Here is a 22,875-nt window from a genome sequence, read left to right on the forward strand (position 1 = left end):
ATGGTAGACATATTTGTATTTTTTGTTACATGTTAATGTTGAGTTTGAAGCAATAGAGGAGTTCTAAAATACTGAAGTCCCTCTCTCCAGAATACTAGGCATGAGGCCTGTCTTTTTGTTGTTTACCTTTAAATAAAATTATCAATTCTCAGAATTCCTAGCACTACATCCATCTACTTTGCTTTGTTAGGCCTTTTAGCAGCAGGGTAGCACTGCAGCCCCAACCTAATGTTCCCTGAACACATGTTTATGTTTTAAAGCATGCATTTTTCTTTTTAAACACAGCTCCTAAAACATCTTGCCACCTTTGACATATCTTAAATACAAACCAAACCAGATAACACAACTTTGGTGTTGTTAGATAATCTCTCTTTAAAGCAAAATGCTTAATTGATTATTTCAGGTATGACTGTCAGGATCAAAGTTTGACTTCCTCGACGAACCATGATGGAAAGAGAATCACTGTCCTTCACAGCTTCAATAACATCAGTTGTGGTGGTAACAGGTTGCCCGTTGATGCTGATAATTACATCTCGGTCTCTCAACCCAGAGCTGGGAGGGGGAAAAAAGAAAAAGACTATGAAACAAAAGTTTTTCTTATCCCCAACTAGAATTTTATGTCCGTGTCTTTTGGCACTACTATTCTGCTAGCATTAGATGTATAAAGGAGGAAACCAGAGATGATAATCAGTTCCTCCTAAAATGAGAACTGTGCTAACATGTGTTGTAAAATTTCCTGGAACACATAACCAGTATTTACTTTTATAAAATTACTATCCTAATAGTGTTACGCAAATGCCTCGCTCTTTTTATACAGTGGATTTGGTTTAGAATCAGGAGTTAAGATTCTAATCTCTGTGAATGTTTGATGTTTATTAACAATAACCACAAGTCTTAAAAACAAAAGTGAACAATCCAGGTAATCCATTTCCCTCACACTTGAATCAGATTAATTTTGACAAGCCCCTCTTAGGTGCCCTGTATAGTGTACGAAACTGGTAATGATGTTGCACTGCATCACAGAAGTTCTGCCTCTGCTAAGTCAGAATCCAGTCTAAACCATCTAGGTCTAAATGTTTAGGGTCCTGGTCCTAGGCTGCTTTTCCCCAAAGTTGCCATTATATTCAGTTCTCCAATATGTTTGCTTCACATAGTGTATATTCTAGAATAAAAAAAACAGGCCTAGATGCAAAGAGTAAACATAATCATGTTGATAATTTCTCTTAAAGGAGTCGACAGACTATAAAAGAAACCATGAAGCTAAAATGACTCCAGGAGACACCAATTAAGAGAAAGGAGGCCCAAGAAAAATTATTAATGTGGCAGGAGTTTCAAGGTATATAGAGTTGATAAACAAATTGGAGAAATGGGGTTCAAAGGAAGAGAATATGAAGAGGGACCTCTGGCCCAAAACAGTGGTACCAGAGAGTCTTTCTGAACTGAGGACAGGATTCCCCATCATGTTGAAGCCCAGCCAGGCCACTCAGCCCCTCAGATCAGCCAGGCCTGAACCCTGTGATGTTACCCCGACCCTTGGGAAGACAGGCCAGGGAAGGCCCAGGTTACCGTTAGACCCATCTTAGGTCAGCGAGACATCTCCATCAATCATTGCTGCAAGGAGTTCAACAGGAAGATGAAGGACATCAAAGAAGGCGTTCCTCTCCCTACCAAAATTTTTGTGAAACCTAACAGGCCATTTGAAATCAAGTTTGAACAGCACACTGTTTCCTATTTCCTGAAGGTGGCTGCTGGAATGGAGAAGGGTCCCGGAACACAGGGAAAGAGGAGGTAGGCCTGAGAACCCTGCAGCACATATATAAGGTCACTTAAAAGCTATAGAGAACGCCTTTGTCTTGCAGGACACCTCTCTGCCCTCTGTTGTCTGCTCCGTCCTCAGCTCTGCTCTATCCGTGAGCAGTGAAGGACCTTGCTTTGGAGGAACTGACAGTTTTCCAGAAGGAGTGAGCAGGGTTACTAGCTGCTCAGGCAGTTTTGGCAGCCCTGGCAGAAGCTGCAAAGCAGTGACCCCTGCCTCCCTCTGCGCTGCTGGATTTGGAAGACGCCACTGGACAGAGTCCAACTGGGAAGGCTGGGTCAAAAGGACAGAAGGGAGGGAAGTCACAGCTAGCCTGGGTACTATCTCGCTGCCTTTAAACGTGTATTTTTACCTTAATAAATACCCTTTGTCACCTTAATACATATCAAGCCTTAATAAATATCCTTTGTCATCACCACCCCAAAAAAAGAGAGAGAATATGAAAAATACTTTGTAGAAGGAAAAGCAGGAGAAGCCCTGGGAACAAAGACAGCTCAGGAGGATGACTTGGGACAGTGTGCCCCTGGGCAATAAAAACAAACCTTAAGAGTAAGAACTATAACCCCCATATGAGGAGGTAAATACCCCCGAGGCCACACAGATGATAAGAGACTAATAACTGTCATCATAATAGCTGATCCTTTAAACACTACCTCACTATACTGCTAACTAAACAGGGCACCAAGATGAGCTACTTCAGAATCATCAGCCATTGAAAATCCTATGGCAAACATTTAAAACTAGGGTACAGAATTGACTCAAAGGCAATTAATTTGATATGTCTATCTGTGTAAGTCTGAATGTCAACCACCATTTTAAGTGCTTTGCATAATTAGGTGAGCTCCCCATAGTATCCTGATATTTTACAGAGGAAATTGTGTGGTACAGATGTAGCATAATTGTCAAGGCAAAATGGACTATCTGGACTCTTCTTTTTTACTTACTTGTTAAACCCACAGTCTACTTGAGATTAGAAACTTAACTCCCCCCCACCCCATTCAATACCAAATGCATTGTAGTGAAGGGATAAACTTCCACGATTCTGGTAGGAAGTTGACGTAACAGTAAATTATTAAAGGATTGATGTGCCCCAAGTGATTCCACAGCACATCCTACAGCAGCATTGACAGTTGTGAGATTTGATCCTGGACTTTCTGAGTTAAAACCCTATCTTGACAGTGAATCAGTCTATCTCTCAGAAATAAGCAATCGCAAAAGCAGAGTAATACAACACATGGGTTATGAGCAGGAGGTCAAGCACATCCCTACCCTGGGATTGTAACTATACATGTTAATTGATCTCACTGAGCCATGGCTGCTAACCAAATAGCAGTTGGAACTGACTGACCACTTTAAGGAAGAACGAGGAGGCAGTCAGCTTCCGTCTAGATTTGCAGTCTTGGAAATTCTACAGGTAGTTCAGATAGTTCTACTCTAGTTCTACAGGGTCACCAATGCTATAGGTCAGAATAAACTTGATGGCAGTGGATTGATATCTTAAAGCTGTTGAGTGTTGACAGGACTATGTAAATAAAATCTTTAAATACTCGTTGCTGTGGAGTTGGAACCAAGTTACAGCTAACCCTCTCAGTTTCCCAGGCTGTAAATCACCCAGGATTGCCCATCTTTCTCCCTTGGAGCCACTAGTGGATTCAGACCACCATGGTGTGGCCTTAGGGTCAGCAGTACAACTGCAGACATACTGTGCAACCAGAGCTCCTTTAAAACACTTAATAGGATGTTTGGCATATGTTGTGGTTGTTAAGTGCTGTTGAGTAGAATATGATTCATAACAACCCCATGAACAGTACTTTTTGCACCATCCTCATCTCTAGAGGAGCAGATGGTGGGTTTGAACTGCTTGTCTTTGCACTGGCAGTGCGACTCCCTACTCACTAGGCCACTAGACTATCACATGAAAATCTGGTTAAATAATGATTGATTCAGTGGACGTAAGATGAGACATGTGATTCTGATTTTCTAACACACTCCAGATGATGCTAATGCTACTGGCCTACAAATCACAGTTTGAGAAGGTCTTAAAGAACTGAAAGAAATTTCGCTGGTCTTCAACCAGAAGTTAAAAATAAGGAAGTGGGGGAGGGTAGATAAGCCTGGACAAGCCAAATTTAGTAACATGAAACCTATGACTTAGCTACTCTGAATACTTAGTACCCTAGTCCTTTCCTCCTAGAAAAAAAGAGTTGGCATAATCTAAACAAACTGTTGAGCTCTTCAAAAACATAAGCAATGAACAAGGGATACTGCAGTAGTAGAGGCCCAGGACTAGGTAAATAATTTTTATAGGACAGGCTAGCTCTTAGTAGTTGATATAAATATCTAAGATTCCTGTAAAATCAACTGGAGAACCTTGTGAGCTAGTCAAGGTTTTAGTACTCACCTCTGGTACTAAAATTTGAGTTTATGAAAAATAGTGTTTTAAAATATGTAAATATACTAATGGGCATTCTGACAGCCTAGGTAAGATGTTATGCTTCTAAGAGAAAGACACATGGTTTTAATCTACCAGCTATTCTGAAGCAGAAAGATGGGCTGTTTCCTCCCATCTGATTTACAGGCTCTAAAAACTCATGAGTCCATTCCAGCTCCACAGCACAAAAAATACTATCTTGATGAATGGTAAAGAGACTGAAATTGTTAACAATTTTAGCTTACTTGGTTCCACAAAACACTCTTGGCATCAGCTGTCAGGAAATCAAAATACAAATTGCATTAGGAAAATCTGCTGTCAGAGACTTCTCCAGAGTACTAAAGAGCAACTTTATCAGTCTAGTGACTAAGGTGTGCCTGATCCAGGTCGGTCTTCACAATTGCTACTGTGCATTGGAAAGCTGGACAATGACCAAAGATTATAGAAGACAAATACTGCTGGAGAAAAGTATTGCACATATGATGGATGGACAAGAGAACAAACAGGTCTGTCCTGTTGAGGGTGAAACCAAGCTGCTCCTTGGGGGCAAAGATTTTGAGGATCCGTCTCACATACTTTGTGCATGTTACCAGGAGGGACCAGTCCTCGGAGAAGGACATCATGCTTGGAAAGGTGGAGGGTGAACGCAGGAAAGGAAGACCCCAATTGAGATGGATTGACATAGTAACTGGAGTAATGAGGGCAGGTGTGTCAGAGACAGTGAGTTTGGCTCAGGATAGAGCAAGGTTTAGAGCTACTGTGTATAGAGTCGCTGCGAGTTGTCGACTCGAAGGAACCATAAACTACAATAATAATAGAGGTCTCCAGACCTCTAGAGTCTTGTGATTCTTAGTAAATAATTAATTAAAATTAATTATTCAAAATTAACAACTTGCTTGGAAAAGTATTTGTTGTTGCATGCTTTTGAGTCAAACTGACTCACAGCTAACCCTCTATCAGGTTTTCACAGGCAGTAATCACACAGGAGGAGACTACCCATCTTTCTCCCCTGGAGCAGCTGGTAGATTCGAACCACATGCCTTCAAGGTGGCAGGACAACTCTTTACCACTAGGCCACCAGAGCTCCCTGAAAAAGCAGAAGGTCAGCAAAGTCAGTAAGACCCTCAGCAAGATGAAATGACAGTGATTACAACAATGGGCTTAAGCCTGGCTGAGATTGTGAGGATGATGTAGGATAAGGTAAAATTGTGATCTTTTGTTCATAAGGTCATAGTCAACAGGACAACACCCAACTGCAATGACTACAAAGGTCTCGGAAATTCTTAGACATTTTTTATTTACTAATATATTCATTTTGGATTGCTCACCAATATCCCAGGGGAGTAGAGAGGAAATGAGTGGACGGAGCATCAGTGGCCTGAGCCCTCGAGCCAGGGTTGGCCGGGGGGAGGGGAGAGAGGAGAGGGAACGGAGCAGGATGCTAGGGAGGTGGGAGGACGGAGACCACAACACATAAACTGAAGTGGTGGTGAGACCAACACCAAATCTGTTAGCTGTGTCCTTCATCTGCCCTTCTGGTTAAATTCTTGTCTGTCAGCTTTAAAGCTGAACAACCAGATTAAGAGAGACTAGGGAGAGGGATTGGCCATCCACTTTGGAAAATACAGGCCTTTGAAAACTATGTACAATAGTTGGTATTGTGGTCGTGTACCATAGAGTTGGAACCGACCCATAGCTGACCCTCTGGTGGGTTTTCAGAGGTAGTTAACTGCGCAGGAGGACATTGCCCATCCTTCTCCAGCAGAACAGCTAGTGGCCTTGAACCATGTGCCTTTGGGGTTACAGTGTAGCTTCTTTCCAGTAGGCCACTAGAACTAGCACACTTAAATTAAACTAGCAGATATGGCACCAGAGGCTGAGCCCTCATGTTAAGAATCACAAAGAAGGAAGAACAGTTGTAAGCAGACACTAGTAATTAGAATGAAGAATGTGAGAGAAATGAATGTAGGAAAACTAGACATTGTTAAAGAAGAAATAGAATGCATAAATATTGACCATAAATATTGGCAAAATGAGGTGTACAGGCATGGGACATTCTGAGTCATACAATATCATATGATCTACTACACCAGAAACAAAAAGGTGAGGAAAAATGGGTGGCATTCATAAAGTTTAGATCTGGGAATTAGTACTAAAATTAATTTGAGTTTGCTATTAACTCCAATCATGAACTCTCTTTTGGGCTAGAGAAGATGGCCCCCTTCAAAAGTCTAAATCAATGCATTTCCGTGGAATTGCAGGACAAGCCACGTATGTAATTTTTAAATGTTTTAGTAACCTCATTTAAAAAAGTAAAATTTATTTTAATAGCATATATCATTTAACTCATTATGCAAAAAAGAGTCATTTCTGTATATATTTGAAAATTGCAACAAATTCTTTTCTTTTTATGTTTTTGTTATCCATTAGAACTGCACACCTGCCTTATATGCTAACACACAACAGCAATATCTTACTTGATGCAGTGATTAAAGTGAAATGCAATCAATCCTCCAAACAAGGAAGTTGTATGTAATGGAAAAAATTCTTTTAATAAGTTAAAAAATTATTTTAAAACTTCTTCAGTTTTTAAAATTGAGATTAATAACAATGAAATACAATTCAAAATTCAGTTCCTCGGTTGCACTAGCCACATTCTAAATGCTCAATATCCACATGTGCTTAGTGGCCACCCCATGAACAGCACAGATCTAAATCCCCAGACATTTACCAAGGCACCATCCAGAAAAAGCAAAAAGTCCTGCCGTTTTCTCTTACCTTTCAGCAGCTGTTCCTTGGATTACTTCATACACAAAAACCCCTGAACTCACATCAGGGAAATCTGGATCCTGCCTTTTCATTTCTTGCAGAAGGCTAAGAGAAATGAGAAGAATCTTCTTATAAGGTTAAGAAGCGCAAATAATTAATCTGCCACAGCCATAAAATCCTCTTATCTGTTCTGCTCAAGACTGACAGTAGCCAGTGAGGATTCCATTAAGCCAATGAGAGTTTTTCCTCCCTGGGTTTAATACGATTCTCTATGCAAGAGCCTAGAACCATTGTAGATTATAAAATACAGGCATAGTGAAATATTGATAAGTATAGTAAATGCTACTGCAGGCTGATGCAAATGCATTCTCTGTGGCAAGTATATATATATATAGTCTAAACACATTATCTGTCCTATTAAGGCTATCCAAACACAGCTTCTGCTTCTAAGAAAACAACCCAGACCTATTCAGATAGATGCTTACTTCAAAGAGAGAGGCAACATTCTCAGACCCAGGTATTTCTTCTGTGAAAAACCTTTTCCTAGAAAAAAGGAAAATGATGATGTTAGTAACAACAGAAACATCTTTCCTTTTGGCATAGCTTAAAAAAACCTCAAGTCATGCAATATCCTTACTAGTGTAACAGTCCTTTCAGGTTGTCTGACATAAAGTGCATACTTCAGAAGAAGCTTTGTCATTTGTACCTCCCTCCAACAAACTTAGCCCAGTAGTTTTCATATTCACAATGGGTTAACCCAAATAAATATTCCTGGATGATACAACTAATGCTTGGTGTTTGTACTTCATCCATTAAATTTTGCTCCCCAAATATCATTACAGGAGCTGGGTGCAAATGACTCTATTAACTGTCTCCACAAAGATTGAGAGATCCTGTAAATCAAAACACCCACCACTATCAAGTTGTTTCTGGTTCATAGCAGTCACCTGTATTATAGAGCAGAATTACCCCATTGGGTTTTCTTGCCTATAATCTTTACAAAGAGCCCCAGGACAGTGCAAATGATTAAATGCTCAACCGCTAGCTAAAAGGTGGATGGTTCAAAACTACCTAAAAACACCTCAGAAGATCCTGTGGAGCACAGTTCAACTCTGCATACATGGGGTTCCCATGAGTCAGAGCAGATTTGATGGCAACTACCAACAACACTCTGCAGATTGCTGAACCCTTCTCCCCCAGCACCCTGGACATGTGCAGAGAGGACCAACCTTTAGGTTAGCAGCCACTTACAAACTGCTTGAACTACCTGAGAACTTTTGTAAAACACAAGAAGAGGCCAGAAAACCCTAACTGCCTTCACCTTTCAACTGGCGTTCATGGGAATCCGCCAAGAACTGTCGAATTCTATCTGAGGGAATTGCAAAAGAGATTCCTGCAGTCACCTTCAATGTATTTATGCCAATCACATCACCATCCTGGAAAGAGAGGGGACATCATTCATTCAGCAGGTTGCATACAAAATTGATTGTTACAAAACCAGAACAATTAAAGGAAAGCATGAAGCTAGTTATGTAGAATCAGAATGCAAGACTATTACATTATGTTGTTGTGGACTGTCAAGTTGAAACCAGTGCATAGCTGACCACCAGCAGTTTTTTAATATGGAATAAATTGCAGAGGAGGAGATAGGCCACCTTTTTCTCTGTGCTTTTGCATTAGCAGTGCGATCTCTTATCACTAAGCCACTATAGAGAGAGAGAGTGTGTGTGTGTGTGTGTGTGTGTGTGTGTGTGTGTGTTGTGTGCATGCGCTAACAAATCCATCAGTGGTTGAGGAAGAAAAATTGGAAGTTTCTTCCTGCAATTTATAGCTTCATAAACCAGTGGAGAGTCAGATATGAATCAGTTCTGATTTAACAGCAATGAAGATATTCTTTTACAGGATTAATAGCATAGAGGACATTCAGGATTGCAAAAGTCACCTATTTTTCAAAGTCAGAAGATCAATACTGCTGAGATTTTTCCCCCCCGGTCTTGAGCTCAAATGTGCAAAGAGCTAGAGTCAGAAAATCAAAAGGGACAAACTTGCTCAGCATTTCTCAAGCCAAAGGAACTGAAGGACAAATTCAAGCCTTGAGTTGCAATACTTAAAGTATTATTTGGTAGAATATTGAATGATCCAGGAAGCATAAAAAGAAGATGGAAGGTGTACAAAGAATTACTGTACCAAATATAATTGGCTGACACAAAACAATTTCATGAAATAGCATATGATCAAAAAGCAATAGTAATAAAAGAGGAAGTTCAAGCTGCTCTAAAGGAATTGGCCAAAGTAAGGCCCCAGGAATTGATGGATTACCACCTGTCATATTTCAGTAAAAAGATGCAGTCCTGCAAACTTTAACAGGACAGCAAGTAATAAATGTTGGAGAGGATGTGGTGAGATACACTGCTGGTAAGATGATAAAATGGGGCTTTCGATCTGGACTGTTCTCAGGCAAGCCGGGGAGTAACTTTTAGTTTTGCTCCTGCAATTATTCAACTGACGGGCTTTCATTTCCATTTCACATACCCTAGCAACACTTAAACCTTGCGGAATTGTATTGGTAGCTTGAAAAAGCACACTGAGAGGATACCATGCCTGTGGAAAGGATGCGAATGTGCCCATGGCTGGAGGAGCAGATAAATTCAAATACAATACCAGGGCTGAAGTGGCTTAACAAAGAAAAGAAGATTTTTCAAATCCCCTGGATGCATGCAGCTAGACATGGGTGGGATGTGGAAAAAGATGCTCCACTCTTTAGAAACTGGGCAATCCACACAGGAAAGCATCAACCAGGTGTAGATAAGCTTGACCCCAAAACATGAAAGGCAAATTTCCGATGTGCCATGAACTCCTTGCCTGATATTGAAGAAGTCAAGGACAAAAGCATAAAGAAGGGAAACAACGCCTTCAGAGTGTACCGGATGTTGCCCTTGTCTGAACGGCCTTCTAAGAAAGGAAAGAAACCAAAGACAGAAAAAGAAGACAGAGTAAAGCACATCAAGCAAGAACCAGTTGAGTCATCTTTGGGGCTTAGTAATGGAGTAAGTGATCTTTCTTCCGAGTATGCGGTCCTGACTTCACCTATAAAAAATGAAGTGGATAGTACGGTGAACATCATAGTTGTAGGACAGTCTCATCTGGACAGCAGCATTGAGGATCAAGAGATCGTCACCAACCCACCAGACATTTGCCAAGTTGTGGAAGTGACCACTGAGAGTGATGAGCAGCCAGTCAGTATGAGCGACCTCTACCCTCTGCAGATATCCCCTGTGTCTTCCTACACAGAAAGCGGAACTACCAATAGTGTGCCGACGAAGAGAGCAACGAGGTGAGGCCCCATTGGAGGAAGAAGAACATTGAAGGCAAACAGTACCTCAGCAACATGGGGACGAGAAGCACCTACCTGCTGCCCCCCATGGCAACCTTTGTCACTTACAACAAGCCTGATCTTCAGGTCACCATCAAAGAGGAGAGCTGTCCAGTGCCTTACAACAGCTCCTGGCCCACGTTCGCAGACCTCCCCCTCACTCCCTCTGTGACTGCAGCCCCCAGCAGCAGTTGGCCAGACCGGGAGACGCGGGCCAGCGTCATCAAGAAGACATCGGATATCACCCAGGCCCGGGTCAAGAGCTGTTAAGCCTTTGACCCTCCTTGGTGGTTTTTGGGATTTCTTGGCTTTGTTTTTTTGTTTGTTTGTATTTTATTTTTCTCTCTGACACCTGTTTTAGACAAATCTAAGGGGAAAAGCCTTGACAATAGAACATTGATTGCTGTGTCCACCTCCAGTACTGGAGCTGCTTTTTAAACTCAGGACTCCAGCCTATTGGTAAACACGTCTCTCTAGAGTCTGCTGGATCTCCCAGGCCTGCTCCCCCAAGTTCAAGGACGTCATAGGACCAACATTCGAAACAGGGCAGCCAAGGTCACTGTGGTGGAGTGGATGCCTCAGAATGGACGAGAAAATGTGAACTAGCTGGAATTTTTTATTCTTGTGAACATGTATATAGGGCAGGACTAGCAATGTTGCAGTCTGCTTCTGCACCTTATCTTAAAGCACTTACAAATAGGTCTTCTTATGATCTTGCTCTTTTTCACAGCACAGAATCCCCCTTCCCTACTCTCTCTTCCCACCTCCTCCTATCCCTTCGGGTTCTTTCCCTGTTTCTCCTCTGCCCAAAGGCCATGCCCGACATGCTTGAAGAGGAGGAGAAGAAAATGAACACTTCCGTAGATATCCCATTTTAAGACTGCTTTAAAAAAAAACAACAAACAAATCTTTCTAATCTGCTATGCTTGAATGCCACACGGTACAAAGGAAAACCATCATAGAAATATTATGCAAATTCCCAGATTTGAAGACAGAAAATACTCTAATTCTAACCAGAGCAAGCTTTTTTATTTTTTATACAGGGGAATATTTTATTCAAGGTAAAATTTTAAAGAAGATATAATTGTTTTTTATCTTTTCTACAGCAAATTTATAATTTTAAGATTGCTTTTCTTGTTTATCAGCAGTTGTTACTATATCCTTGTGGCACTTTTTTAAAAAATTTTGTAAAGGTGAAAAGCTTTTATGAGCTCATGTAGCAATCAGATTATCCTGTGGATTGATAATAAATAAATATGATATATAGTTAAATTAAAAAAAAAGATGATAAAATGGTACAACCACTTTGGAAGGCAGTTTGACACTTCCTCAAAAACTGAATGTAGACATTCCATATGACCCAGATATTCCACTACTTGGACTAAACCCCAAGAAAAGAGGCACAAACAGAGATTTATACACCAATATTTATAGCAGCATTATTCACCACCAGATATGGAAGCAACCCAAAAGTCCAACCACAAGCAAATGGATTAAGAAGTTATGGTATATATTCACATGATGGAATACTATGCAGCATGCAGGAGCAATGATTTTAAAAATTACTACCTAACTTGGGAAGGACTGGAGAACATTATGCTATGTGAACTAACTCAGTCCCATAAGGACAAATACTGTATAAGACCATTAGTGTAGAAATAGAAAGATATCTAGTAAACCATGTATGAGGATCCAAGGGGGCAAGAGAGTAGGAGCATAGGGGTGAGGATGTGCACTGGGGTTATCATAGGGTTGCACAATTTGAGGGTAGAGAGAGGGGTGGGTAAAGGAAATGGGAACGATCTGGTCTGAAAAACAATGTATACAAACTTTCAATGAATGACTATTTAAAATAAAAAAAGGGGTGAGGGAGCTCTGGTGGCCTAGTGGCAAAACACTGCACTGAAATCCCAGAGGTATGTGGTTCAAATCCACCAGAAGGAGGGGCAATCTCCTCCTGTACCAGTCAGATCTGATTTGATGGTACACACACAAAAAATAATAAAATTTTTAAAAAGGGGAAGGTAAACTGGAGGAGGAGGAAATAAAGGAGAGGAGGTAAAATGTGCAACAATAAATGAATGAAAATCTAACTTCTCTGTAAACGTTCATTAAAATATACTGAAAAACAAGGAACTTATGAAATACTATGCTAAGGGGATGACCCTAAAGGAGATTATGCTGAGTGAAATATCTCAATCACAAAAGGACAAATATTGCATAGGGCCACTATTGTAAAACAGGACTGACATTGGGGTTGAGGGAAGGTAGAGAAGAAGGGGAGGAACAATGTATACTGCATTGCAACAGAAGCAGCAGCGAACTGTTTAAAAGGGATATAAAATTAGGCATTATTGTCATGACAGGAGTCTTGAAGGCTTTACAGTGTAGTGGGCTTGGGGGAAGGGATTGCATAGCAATGAAAGAATTTTTATTTTACTCATCAAGGAGAAAAGTGAATTTTGGGGTGTGGGCAGGGAGAAAAGTGTAACAATGAATGACTGGAAACCCTAAGTCTCTGTAAACGTTCATTAAAATTAATAAAAAAGAAAAAAATCACAATTAAAATTTCATTAAAACCAGAAAAACAGCGTATATGAACTTCATAAGTAAACCAGAATAAAATAAAAATTTTACCTAAATTTTACTTTAAAAAAAAAATGCAGCCCTGGATGTGCTCATCAGGTTATACCAAGAAATCTGGAGAACAGTTACCTGGCCAACTGTCTGGAAAAGATCCATATTATTCCCATTCCTAAAATAGGTGATCAAACAGATTTTGAAAATTACCAAAAAAAATATCACTATTATCACATTCAAAAAAAACCTAACGAAAAATAAGAAAAAAAAATTACTAGAACAGTACATCAGCAGAGGACTACCAGATATACAAGCTGAGTTTAGAAGAGGTTGTGGGACTAGGGATATTATTGCCAATGTCACATCAATCTTCGTTAAAAGCAGAAGAGTATCAGAAGATGTCTATTGGTGTTTTATTGACTATGCAAAGACTTTAACCGTAAGGTTAACATTGAGAAAAATGGGAATCCCAGAACACTTAATTGTCCTCACATAAAACCAGTACTTAGGCCAGAAGCTGTTATACGAACACAGCAAGGGAACACTACATGGTTCAAAATCAAGAAAGGAATGCTTCAGTGATGTAGCCTTTCTCCATATCTTTTCAATCTATATGTGGAACAGGTTATTCAGAAGCCTGGACTTCATGAAGAAGAACGTGGCATCAGGATTGGAGAAAAACTCATCAACAACCTGCCATTTGTAGATGATACAACCTTGCTCGCCAAAACTGAAGAAGATTTGAACTATTTGCTACAGAAATCCAAGGACTCGCTTCAACGATTTAGATCCTCCCAGAAGAGCTATGGGTGAGCATTAACATTATTGGTAGGTATATTCGTTTTCTCCTGGACACAAGAGCCTATTTGGTCCTAAAAGGCTTCTGAGGTTCCAACTCTTCTCACTATTTCTTTGTTGTTGGAATTGACAGAAAACCTCATAAGCAGTTCCTTACTTCACCTCTGCCTTGCATGCGAACTTCCGAGTTGTAAAACAACCCAGTGGTAGATGGAATTTGCTCCAGGACTTAAGAACCATAAATGACATAGCTGAGCCTCTACATCTTGTTGTTCCTAACCTTTATACCATAATAGAGAAAGTGCTAGTCAATAGGCCTTTTATTGTAAGAACTACCTTCCTTCCATAACTTGATTTGTGCCACTACTCGGAATATTATTGCTTTTTAATTTTTTACTTATGTACTTTTAACTTGTTAGTTAAATTTGTGTCTTCTAGGCTGCAACACTTCCATGATACATCTTCAAGGATATGAACATGTACGGCTAAGCACAACTGATAACATTGCATCTAAATTCCAAAATCAATCTCCATAATAGTCTATGTGTTTCCTATTGCCAAAGGGGCCCTTTAGAGTAGTGAGAGAAGATCTTCACCCTGAGACCTACAGCGTCCCTTTTCAGCAGGAAGTAGCTAAGAGAATATGCCATCCCCTTTTCCTTATGAATCCGGGTGAAGTCTCTCTCAGGGAGGAGTGATAGGGAATGGCAAAGGACAGACTGACAAAGGAGATTACTCAGAACTGGCTTTGACAAGCACTGCAGCAATGGGACAATTAAAACAGACTTTTGGGGGGGGGAACAAAAGAAGAACGAACTGGGGAGGAGGGAAGAGAAAATAATGTAACGATGAATGAATGAAAACCTAAAATCTCTGTAAATGTTCATTAAAAGTAATAAAATTTAATTTAAAAAAAAAGCCAAGGACTGCAGTCTTTAATATGGATTGCATCTCAACATCAAGAAAATAAACATTCTCACCATGGGGCCAATTGGCAGCATCATGATAGGTGGAGAAGAGATTGAGGTTGTTAACAATTTTATCTTGCTTGTGTCCACAATCAACACTCTTGGCACCAGCAATCAGGATATCAATAATGAGTTGCTTTAGGAAAGTCTGTTGTCAGTGATCCCTCCAGAGTGCTAAGGAGCAACAATGTCCGTCTAGAGAAGAAGGTGTACCTGATCTAGGCCATGGTATTATCAGTTGCTTGTTATGCATCTGATAAATGGACAGAAGAATCAATGCCTTTGAATTATGATCCTGGAGAAGAGTATCAAATATATCATGGACTGCTACAGGAAGAAACAGGCCTGTCCTGGAGAGAGTGAAACCAAGTTGTTCCTTGGAGGCAAGGATTTTGACATACTTAGGGCACGTTGCCAGGAAGGACCAGTCCTTGGTGAAGGACATAATGTTTGGAAGGGCAGAAAGTCAGCACGAGAAAGGAAGACCCTGGATGAGATAGATTGACACAGTGACTGGCAATAGGGGCAAGTGTGTCAGAGACAGTGAGATTGGCTCAAGGTAGGGCAGGGTTCAGAGATATTGTACATAGGGTTGCTATGAGTCATAGTCAGCTCCACAGCACATAACAACAACAAATTATATACTGCTATTATTATACTGTTGTGGTTTTTTGGTTTTTTCTAATTTCTTTTTTTAAAAAATTTTATTAAATTTTATTCATTTTCATGAACATTTACAGAGATTTTGGATTTCCATTCATTCATTGTTGCACTTATTATACTGTTTTTAAAAGGGAACCACATTGGCGAACTCTGGTGGCCTAGTGGCAAGAAACTGCACTGCAATCCCCGAGGTATGTGCTTCAAATCCACCAGATGATCTGCCAGAGGAGGAGGAACACTCTCCTGTACCAGTCAGATCCGATTTAACGGTACACACAAATTAATGATAAAAAAAAAAGTGAACTACATCAAGTTCTCATGTAATCCAGACTTTCTGAATCCATAGAGGCTAGATGAATTCCTGCAATATTGTTTCAACCTTCAGCCAAAGACTTCTCTGAAGTCTTCTTTAAGCTAAGCAGTAGTTTCCCATACCAATACCATCAAGTCAGAACTAACTCATAGCTGATCCTCCTCCGGGGTTGTGAGGCTGTAAATTACATGGGAGGAGACTATCCATCTTGCTTCGGCATGGCCACTGGAGGATTCAGACTGCCAGAGAGGCACAGCCTTTGAGTTAACAGTGCAACTCCCTGAGGACTCCACAACTGGAGCTCCTTGATTGTTTCTTTCTAGCTTAATTAGGATGCCTGCCTTGGGTATTGTGTCCTTTTAAAAAAATTAACTTGGGATCAAATTAACAGCAGCAACTCTCTAAAGGGTAGAGAACAAACGTAGGGGCATGGAATGAATGGTGAAATGGAGAAAGACGCTTTGGAAGAGGAAGGTGAGAATGGCCGCCAACCTGGAAGAGTGTGATCAGTGTCACTGAATCGTACATGGAGAAAGTATTTAATTGTTATAGATTTTGTATATATTTTCAAAAACAACAGAAATAAGTATTTTTAAATAAGCTGTTGAATTTCTTAACACTTCAATGTAACTATTCAGAAGAAATAACAAAATTGGTGTTAGGGAACAAAAATCTGCTAAATAGGAAATCTATGCCTCTTTAAGTACTTCCATTTCCTGTAGCCATTACTTTGTTAAGTAATGAAAGAAACAGAGAAAAAGACTTCTGATTCCAAACCAGTGAACCTAGGGTGTAGCCTGAAACCATGCAGTCCAACCACATTTCAGACACTATGACTCTAGTACTTTCTCATGGTCTAATGGAGAAAGCAGGTGTAAAAAAATTACTTGTCACATCATGAGTAAAAGTGCTCAGCAGTTACACACAATTCATACTCCTAAAACCAAGTGTAATTTACACAAAGGAACTAAAAACAATCAGCTCACAGACTCAGCATTATCGCAGCTTTTATGTCAAACCAGTGCATTCACTTATGTTTTCACTTGTATTTAAGCAACTAGAAACACTGGCATTTCCACTGGAGATGCTGAATATACATGACAAAAAAAATAATGTGCATGGCACAGCGATGGGTTCCTGCTTTGGCTTTTTTTTTTTTTAATCTTAAACATAGGTTAAGAATGAAAACCAAGACAAGGCTTATCACATAATTAGCAATTTTTGTGTGTGTGTGAAAAGCATTTCATATGCAGGAGCAAGAGGTCTTCAAGAATATATATAATATAGTGAAATTGATTATTTGTCATAAAGCTACCAGAACTTTGGTAGCATTCCAGTGAAAACAGAAAACATGTTGGAGAAAAAAACTTTGCAGTCAGCCAAAACCCTGGCAGTTCTCAGTTGGATGAGGTCACATGCCAGGATGATTAAATCCATCATGGCTCTTATATTTTTCCTAACCATTTATTTAAGATTCAAGAATAGAAAAGCATCATTCCATAAATCTCAGCATAACAGTGATACCCGTGCCTGCATCACAGTGTTTGTAAGTTTGAAAAAGATACAAAGCAACAAAGATAAAAGTATGGAGAAAGTATGTCCACTCACCAAGTTCACCAGCGGCCCCCCAGAGTTCCCATGCTGAAAAGGAGAATTTAGGAGGGGACGGGGAAACAAATATTAGTAAGATCAGTGAATTCATTTCTCCTCATCATTTATAAATAATTCCTAGTGAAATTTACAAAAGCAACCCGCTCTGGAAAGCCCCTATACCTCCGACACATGCAAAATTGTGCCCTCCACCATCACCAAACCCAAAGTCAGTATAGGTACAGATCTGAAGCAAAAGGGCCATCGTAACAGTAGAGCTCTCTGATGGACTCTGAGAGAGCACCCAGTGTCATCGAGCCAATTATCACATCACGTTGGGGAAAGTAGAGGGTTAGAACAAAAGAAGAAGACCCTCAAAGATGGACTGACACAGTGATGAGTGATGGCTTGAACAGGGTGTAGATCATGAGGACGGTGCAGGCCAGGATCAAATTTGAATCTGCGGTCCATAGGGTTGAGTTAAATCATAGTTGCAGTCATAGTTCTCTCTTGTTAGGATCTAATTAAACTCTGGATCCCCAAAAGGTCAAAGGGGGAAAAGTCACTCTAAAGTTTTTCCTTCCCATTGTACCTCCAGTATCTTATAGGGTGAATATGACCCTCCTAAGTGACTAAGGTGCACCTGATACAGGCCATGGTCTTTGCAATCGCTTGTTATGCATCAGAAAGTTGGACAATGACTAGGGAGGACAGAAGGAGAGTGGATGCTTTTGAGCTGTGGTGCTGGAGGAGTACTGAATGTACCATGGACTGCCAGAGAAGGAGATTCATCTTGGAGAGGATTAAACCAAGCTACTCCTTGGAGGCAAGGATTCTGGGGCTTCGTCTGACATACTTTGGACACATTGCCAGGAGGTGTGGGTCCTTGGAGAGGGACATCATGCTTGGGAGGGTGGAGGGACAGCGCAGGAGGGGAAGACCCTCTATGAGATGGATTGATTCGGTGACTGGGGTAATCGGGATGGGTGTGTCAGAGGCAGTGCGGTTGGCGCAGGATAGAGCAGGGTTTAGGGCTGTTGTGCATATGTTCGCTATGAGTCGCAAACGACTCGATGGCACATAACAACAACAACAACAACAAGTGACTTACATTAATAATGGCATCAGTCTGGATGTAATCCATGTCTGAATTCTTCAGACCCAGCTCCTTCCCCCCTCTCTGTGTGGTGCTAACAATTCCTGCTGTCACTGTGTTCTGCAGAGAAAATGGGCTGCCCAAGGCCACCACGAATTCTCCAGCCCGAAGGTCAGAAGATCTTCCCAGCAGCAGTACGGGGAGGTCGGTCTGTGTATGGTAAGCAAAGATAAGGATGCATGGTAAGCAAAGGTAAGGATGAAGCACAGATCAAGAAGAATCAACCAGACACAGCATCATTTTGCTCTTAAAATCTAAGAATCATCTACCCACAGATTCTATAACTACCTTACTGCTTCTTTCTCAAATTCCAACTCTGACCTAACTCACTAGTTAAGGTGATCAGTGTCACGTCCAAGCCTATTGGAAACTGAGCAAACTACTAATGAAGTAACTAAAAAACAGAATCTGACTACCAATTTATTAAGTAAGCACTATTCCAGCTCAAGTGCTTACGTCAAAACTAACAAGCTACAAAACAGAAAGGAGGTCATCCAGAACAATGTTGCTCAGTCTCTAATACAGAAACAAATAAGATGGGGATCTTATCAAAATATGGATTCTGACTCAGTATCTCTGGGTGCAGTCTGAAATTGTGTATCCCTGGAAAGCTGTCAGATGATGTCAGCATTGCTGGTGTGCAGTCATACTTTATTTAGCAAGACCTCAAAGTTTTCATTAACTGAGATCTTAAAACTAAATATTAATTTGACTTATTATTTTGTGCCATCAAGTTGGAACCTACTAATAGCTGACCCTCCAGCGGGTTTTCAGAGGCAGTAAATCTCACAGGAGGAAACTGCCCAACCATCTTCTGAGAAGCAGCTGGTGGATTTGAAATGAGTACCTTTGGGACTTCAGCACAGCTTCTTACCATTAGCTAGTTTAAAATACCTGCTTTGGGAGTCTGATCTTTTAAGACCTCTCTGGATGGGATCAAATTGACAACAGCAACTCAAAAGACTAAGTAAGAACCTTTGAGAGAAGTAGGGGAAGTTAACCAGAAAAGAACACATCAGAAAAGGTGAGTAAGAATGGTTGCACAACCTGGAGGTTGTAATCAATGCCACTGAATTGTACATGTAAGAACTGTTGAATTGGCTTTTGTTTTGCATGTATAGTATCAATAATTACAACAACAAAGTATAGTAAGACAAAAACCTGTCAGAGAAGTAAAATATACTCCACTAAAATGAGCAAGAGAAGAGTGATAAGACCTCATCCAGTCCAAGGAGGCAAACTTGCAAGACCCAGAAAAATAAGGTAGGCCTGTCAAGTTCCAGCTCACTGATTTCAATGTAAATACACTTAAAAAAGAAAATAATAATAATAGTAATATGCATAACAGTGAATTCATGAATTGTTTTTATCTCAAAAATTATAACCCTAAGCTTATAAATAATTTCCCAGTAAAAGAACAAAACTGGAGCTGGAATACATAATAAATAAAATAAAGAAAGAAAAAGACATTCCTTAGGAGCTTTGAGAATTTATAATAAATGAAAAACTATAATATCTGGTATAATACAGCAAGCAGATAAAATATGTTTCCCAGAAACAGCAACTAATGAAGAATGATTTGAAGGAAGAGAAAGTTGTGGGAGGTACTACATAAAAATTGTCAATGGTGGGCTCCTGGGCAAAGAAGAAAATTAACCAAAAAGACAAAGAAGAAAAAGGAAAAAAACATCAAAGAAAAGAAACTAGAAAACAGCATATGCTATGTAGGAAAAGATGGGGTGAGGTGGGGTGGGGTGGGATTGGAGGAGGGGGGAAAATTAATGAATTTATGAAGATCCCTGACTAATGCAAACTCCAGCTTAGTGCTTAAATACTCACATTTGGCTCAATCTTAATCAGTGCAAGGTCCAATTTATGGTCAATATCCTTGACAGTGGCTTCATACTGGGCCCCATTCTGGAGCTCCACCTGGATCCGCTGCCAGTTAGTAAGGACATGGGCATTAGTAACAATGAGCCCATCCTCAGACACTATGAACCCAGAGCCACTGGAGGCAGGGATATCCTTGTCGCTGAGAGGTGACCTGTCTCAGCAAGAAAACAGTATAAGGAAAAGTCAGAAAACCAAGAAAATCAATGGGAACATAAGAGCAACACATTTATTAAACATATCTCCATCAAAATGTTCTGACATTTTTCTTTTTTCATTGTTTTCATTTCTCCCTGTGTAAATGAGCCCTGTTTGTACAATGTTCTAACAACTCATTTTAGCATACAAGATACTAAAAGCTTATTCCAACTTTCCATTTCTAAGGATACTCCCTTCTTAAAAGCTGGTCAGTACAGAAACCTGTAGGCTTTTAGCTTCAAAGAAGCCTAAACCTAATACTATGGGCAAACCTAATACTATGTGCTGTACTAAGGATCAAAGCAAGCAGAACGTGAAGAGGTCTGGGTTCTGGTTAACATTTTACTATTAATTGACCTTGTGACATAAGACAAACTTTCCCCCCCCCCTTTTCAGGGGAAATCATTCCATGCATAGAGCTGGATAATATCACTATCAAGATGCGTTTTATCTTTTAGTTCCGATCTTAAATTTTTTCTATACAAACTAAGGGAAAACCATCAACTACCCAAGGGCAGAAGAGTAGACTAGATTTAGAAGTCAGAAGTCTCCATGACCTTGAACAGATTACTCAACCTCTTTGCACCTCTATTTCCTCACTGTGATAAAGATTCAATGATGCCTACAAAGTAGCCACGCAAGAGTTGAGAGCAGGGTGGTTAAGTGCAAGCGACCCTATGAAAAACAGGTCGAAGCCTTGCCCCCAACCTGCGCCATGCTCAAGCCCATATAGTTAGGATCACTGGGTGTCAATCCATATCGTTGAGAGTTTCCTATTTCTCTGACCCTCTCTCTTTCCCAGCATTTTTCCAAGGACAAACGCCCCGGACATGTCAAGTCAATGCGACGAAGCTGGCACTGAAAGCGCAGTGGTGTCTGAGGGCCTGCTCCTCTCCCTTTACCTGCGGTACAGCTGCAAGTGAACCACAGATGGCGCCACCTTCTCCACCACACTGGCGATAAAGTTGTACTTGCTCCGGAGCCGGCCTGCCCTTCTGATCCCTGCGAAGAAATGTTGCTGTTGCGACCCTCGCTTGCTTATCCTATGTCATATCTCAGATCTCTCACTCCATCTCTCTTTTTCTCCATTTTCCCTCTACGCCTTTTGGAGAATATTCATATTCTCATTCATTCTCTCTCTCTCTCCAGTAAGAATCCACTTTAAGAGACCAAAACTGACATCCCATTTGGGGAGAAAAAGGTTTTAAGGGAAGAGTTTCCTCAAATATGAGGAGGAAACGGGGGGGGGGGTGTAAAAAAAAATCACAGGGGAAGCAGTAGACAGGTACCTGTAGGGAGGAGGAAATGAATTTTAAAAGCTGCTCCACCGGAGAAAGGTGGACAACTTCGTCCCATGCGATTCACACCCTAGGGGGAAACGCTGGAAGGTCAATTATGCGTCAGTTCTGACTCGACAGTATACAATAACATAGGGGAGAAATAAAATTGGAAACCAGAATACTTGACAAACAAGGTCTAAGGCGGGCCGCTGCAGTGAACTGTGAGACTGAAGTACGCCCCTTGAGAATCTTTTTTTTAATTATTAATATTCATTTTCATGAAAATTTACAGACTTTGGATTTCCATTCATTGTTCCACTCCTCTTCTTGCTTGCCCCCCGCCCCCTGCCCCCAGTTCGCTCTTCTCTTTGAAAAGTAAAAGAAAAATTCTTTCATTGTTATACAATCCCTCCCCCAAAGTCCACGCCATTAAGCAGCCTTCGTTCTGGATTCCTTTCCGCGGAGCGCAGCGGCTCTCAGCTCACCTGGGTCTGCGCAGTCTCCCTTCTGCACCGGCACGGCCGAAAGCGCCCCGCGAAGGCGCGCAGCGCGGTTCTCGGCGCGGAGCGCGCACAGGCTGGGATAGGTGCGCCCGTCACTGCCACACACAGCCTCTCCCGCCGCCGGGCAGCCGCAAGTACCGAGCCACTCGCCGCCGAGGGGCCCCGGGCTAAACGGGGGGAGGCATTGCAGCCCGGCAGCGCACGGCCGACCGTACGCCCCGCCGCAGACCTCCCCCTCGGCGGCGGCGCAGATGCGGCAGCAGCGGCAGCGGTCCAGCACTGGTGGCAGCCCTGCGGGACAGGTGGGCAGCGGAGGGCAGCGCGTAGGCTCGCAGGCTGCGGGGCAGGGCAGTGAAGTCCTGGATCTCCTAGCCTCAACCATGAACACAGTCATCGGGGACAGCAGCAGCCACATCAGGAGGAACTGTCCAAGCCCAGCTGGCCGCAGTTGAGGGCTAGTCATCCTGTTCCTTATTTTTTAGCTTCTACTTTTCCAGTGACTCCACTGTACCCGCAAAGCTGCTTTTGGGGCAGTGCTTCCTCTAGC

At 41.2% G+C, this 22,875-nt stretch overlaps 1 protein-coding gene and 2 pseudogenes across 1 annotated transcript; 2 read left to right on the forward strand and 1 right to left on the reverse strand.

The window, feature by feature from the left end:
• Positions 1 to 386: 386 nt before the first annotated feature.
• On the reverse strand, positions 387 to 22,794 carry LOC102866987 (serine protease HTR4-like). Its single transcript, XM_006900273.1, has 9 exons — positions 22,311 to 22,794; positions 21,448 to 21,547; positions 20,297 to 20,501; positions 18,413 to 18,607; positions 17,320 to 17,352; positions 8,338 to 8,452; positions 7,502 to 7,559; positions 7,026 to 7,121; positions 387 to 552 (listed from the first exon to the last, which is right to left on the reverse strand). Exons 1-9 carry the CDS (start codon positions 22,789 to 22,791, stop codon positions 387 to 389), a joined length of 1,449 nt encoding a protein of 482 aa, XP_006900335.1. The 5' UTR covers positions 22,792 to 22,794.
• On the forward strand, positions 1,461 to 2,025 carry LOC102866569 (annotated as a pseudogene).
• Positions 9,614 to 10,659, forward strand: LOC102866170 (annotated as a pseudogene).
• Positions 22,795 to 22,875: the final 81 nt, after the last annotated feature.

The sequence above is a fragment of the Elephantulus edwardii genome, unplaced genomic scaffold (assembly GCF_000299155.1).
Source record: "Elephantulus edwardii isolate Elephantulus edwardi_28Jun2011 unplaced genomic scaffold, EleEdw1.0 scaffold00279, whole genome shotgun sequence".
NCBI classification, from domain to species: Eukaryota; Metazoa; Chordata; class Mammalia; order Macroscelidea; family Macroscelididae; genus Elephantulus; species Elephantulus edwardii.

What these genes read in the sequence shown, in the direction of transcription:
- LOC102866987 (XM_006900273.1), bottom strand. Translation starts at nt 22,791, where the DNA reads ATGACTAGCCCTCAACTGCGGCCAGCTGGGCTTGGACAGTTCCTCCTG. An exon ending in GGGAGACTGCGCAGACCCAG is followed by an intron (nt 21,548 to 22,310) that starts GTGAGCTGAGAG and finishes ATTTCTTCGCAG; the next exon opens with GGATCAGAAGGGCAGGCCGG. An exon ending in ATGTTGCCTCTCTCTTTGAA is followed by an intron (nt 7,122 to 7,501) that starts GTAAGCATCTAT and finishes CATTTCTCTTAG; the next exon opens with CCTTCTGCAAGAAATGAAAA.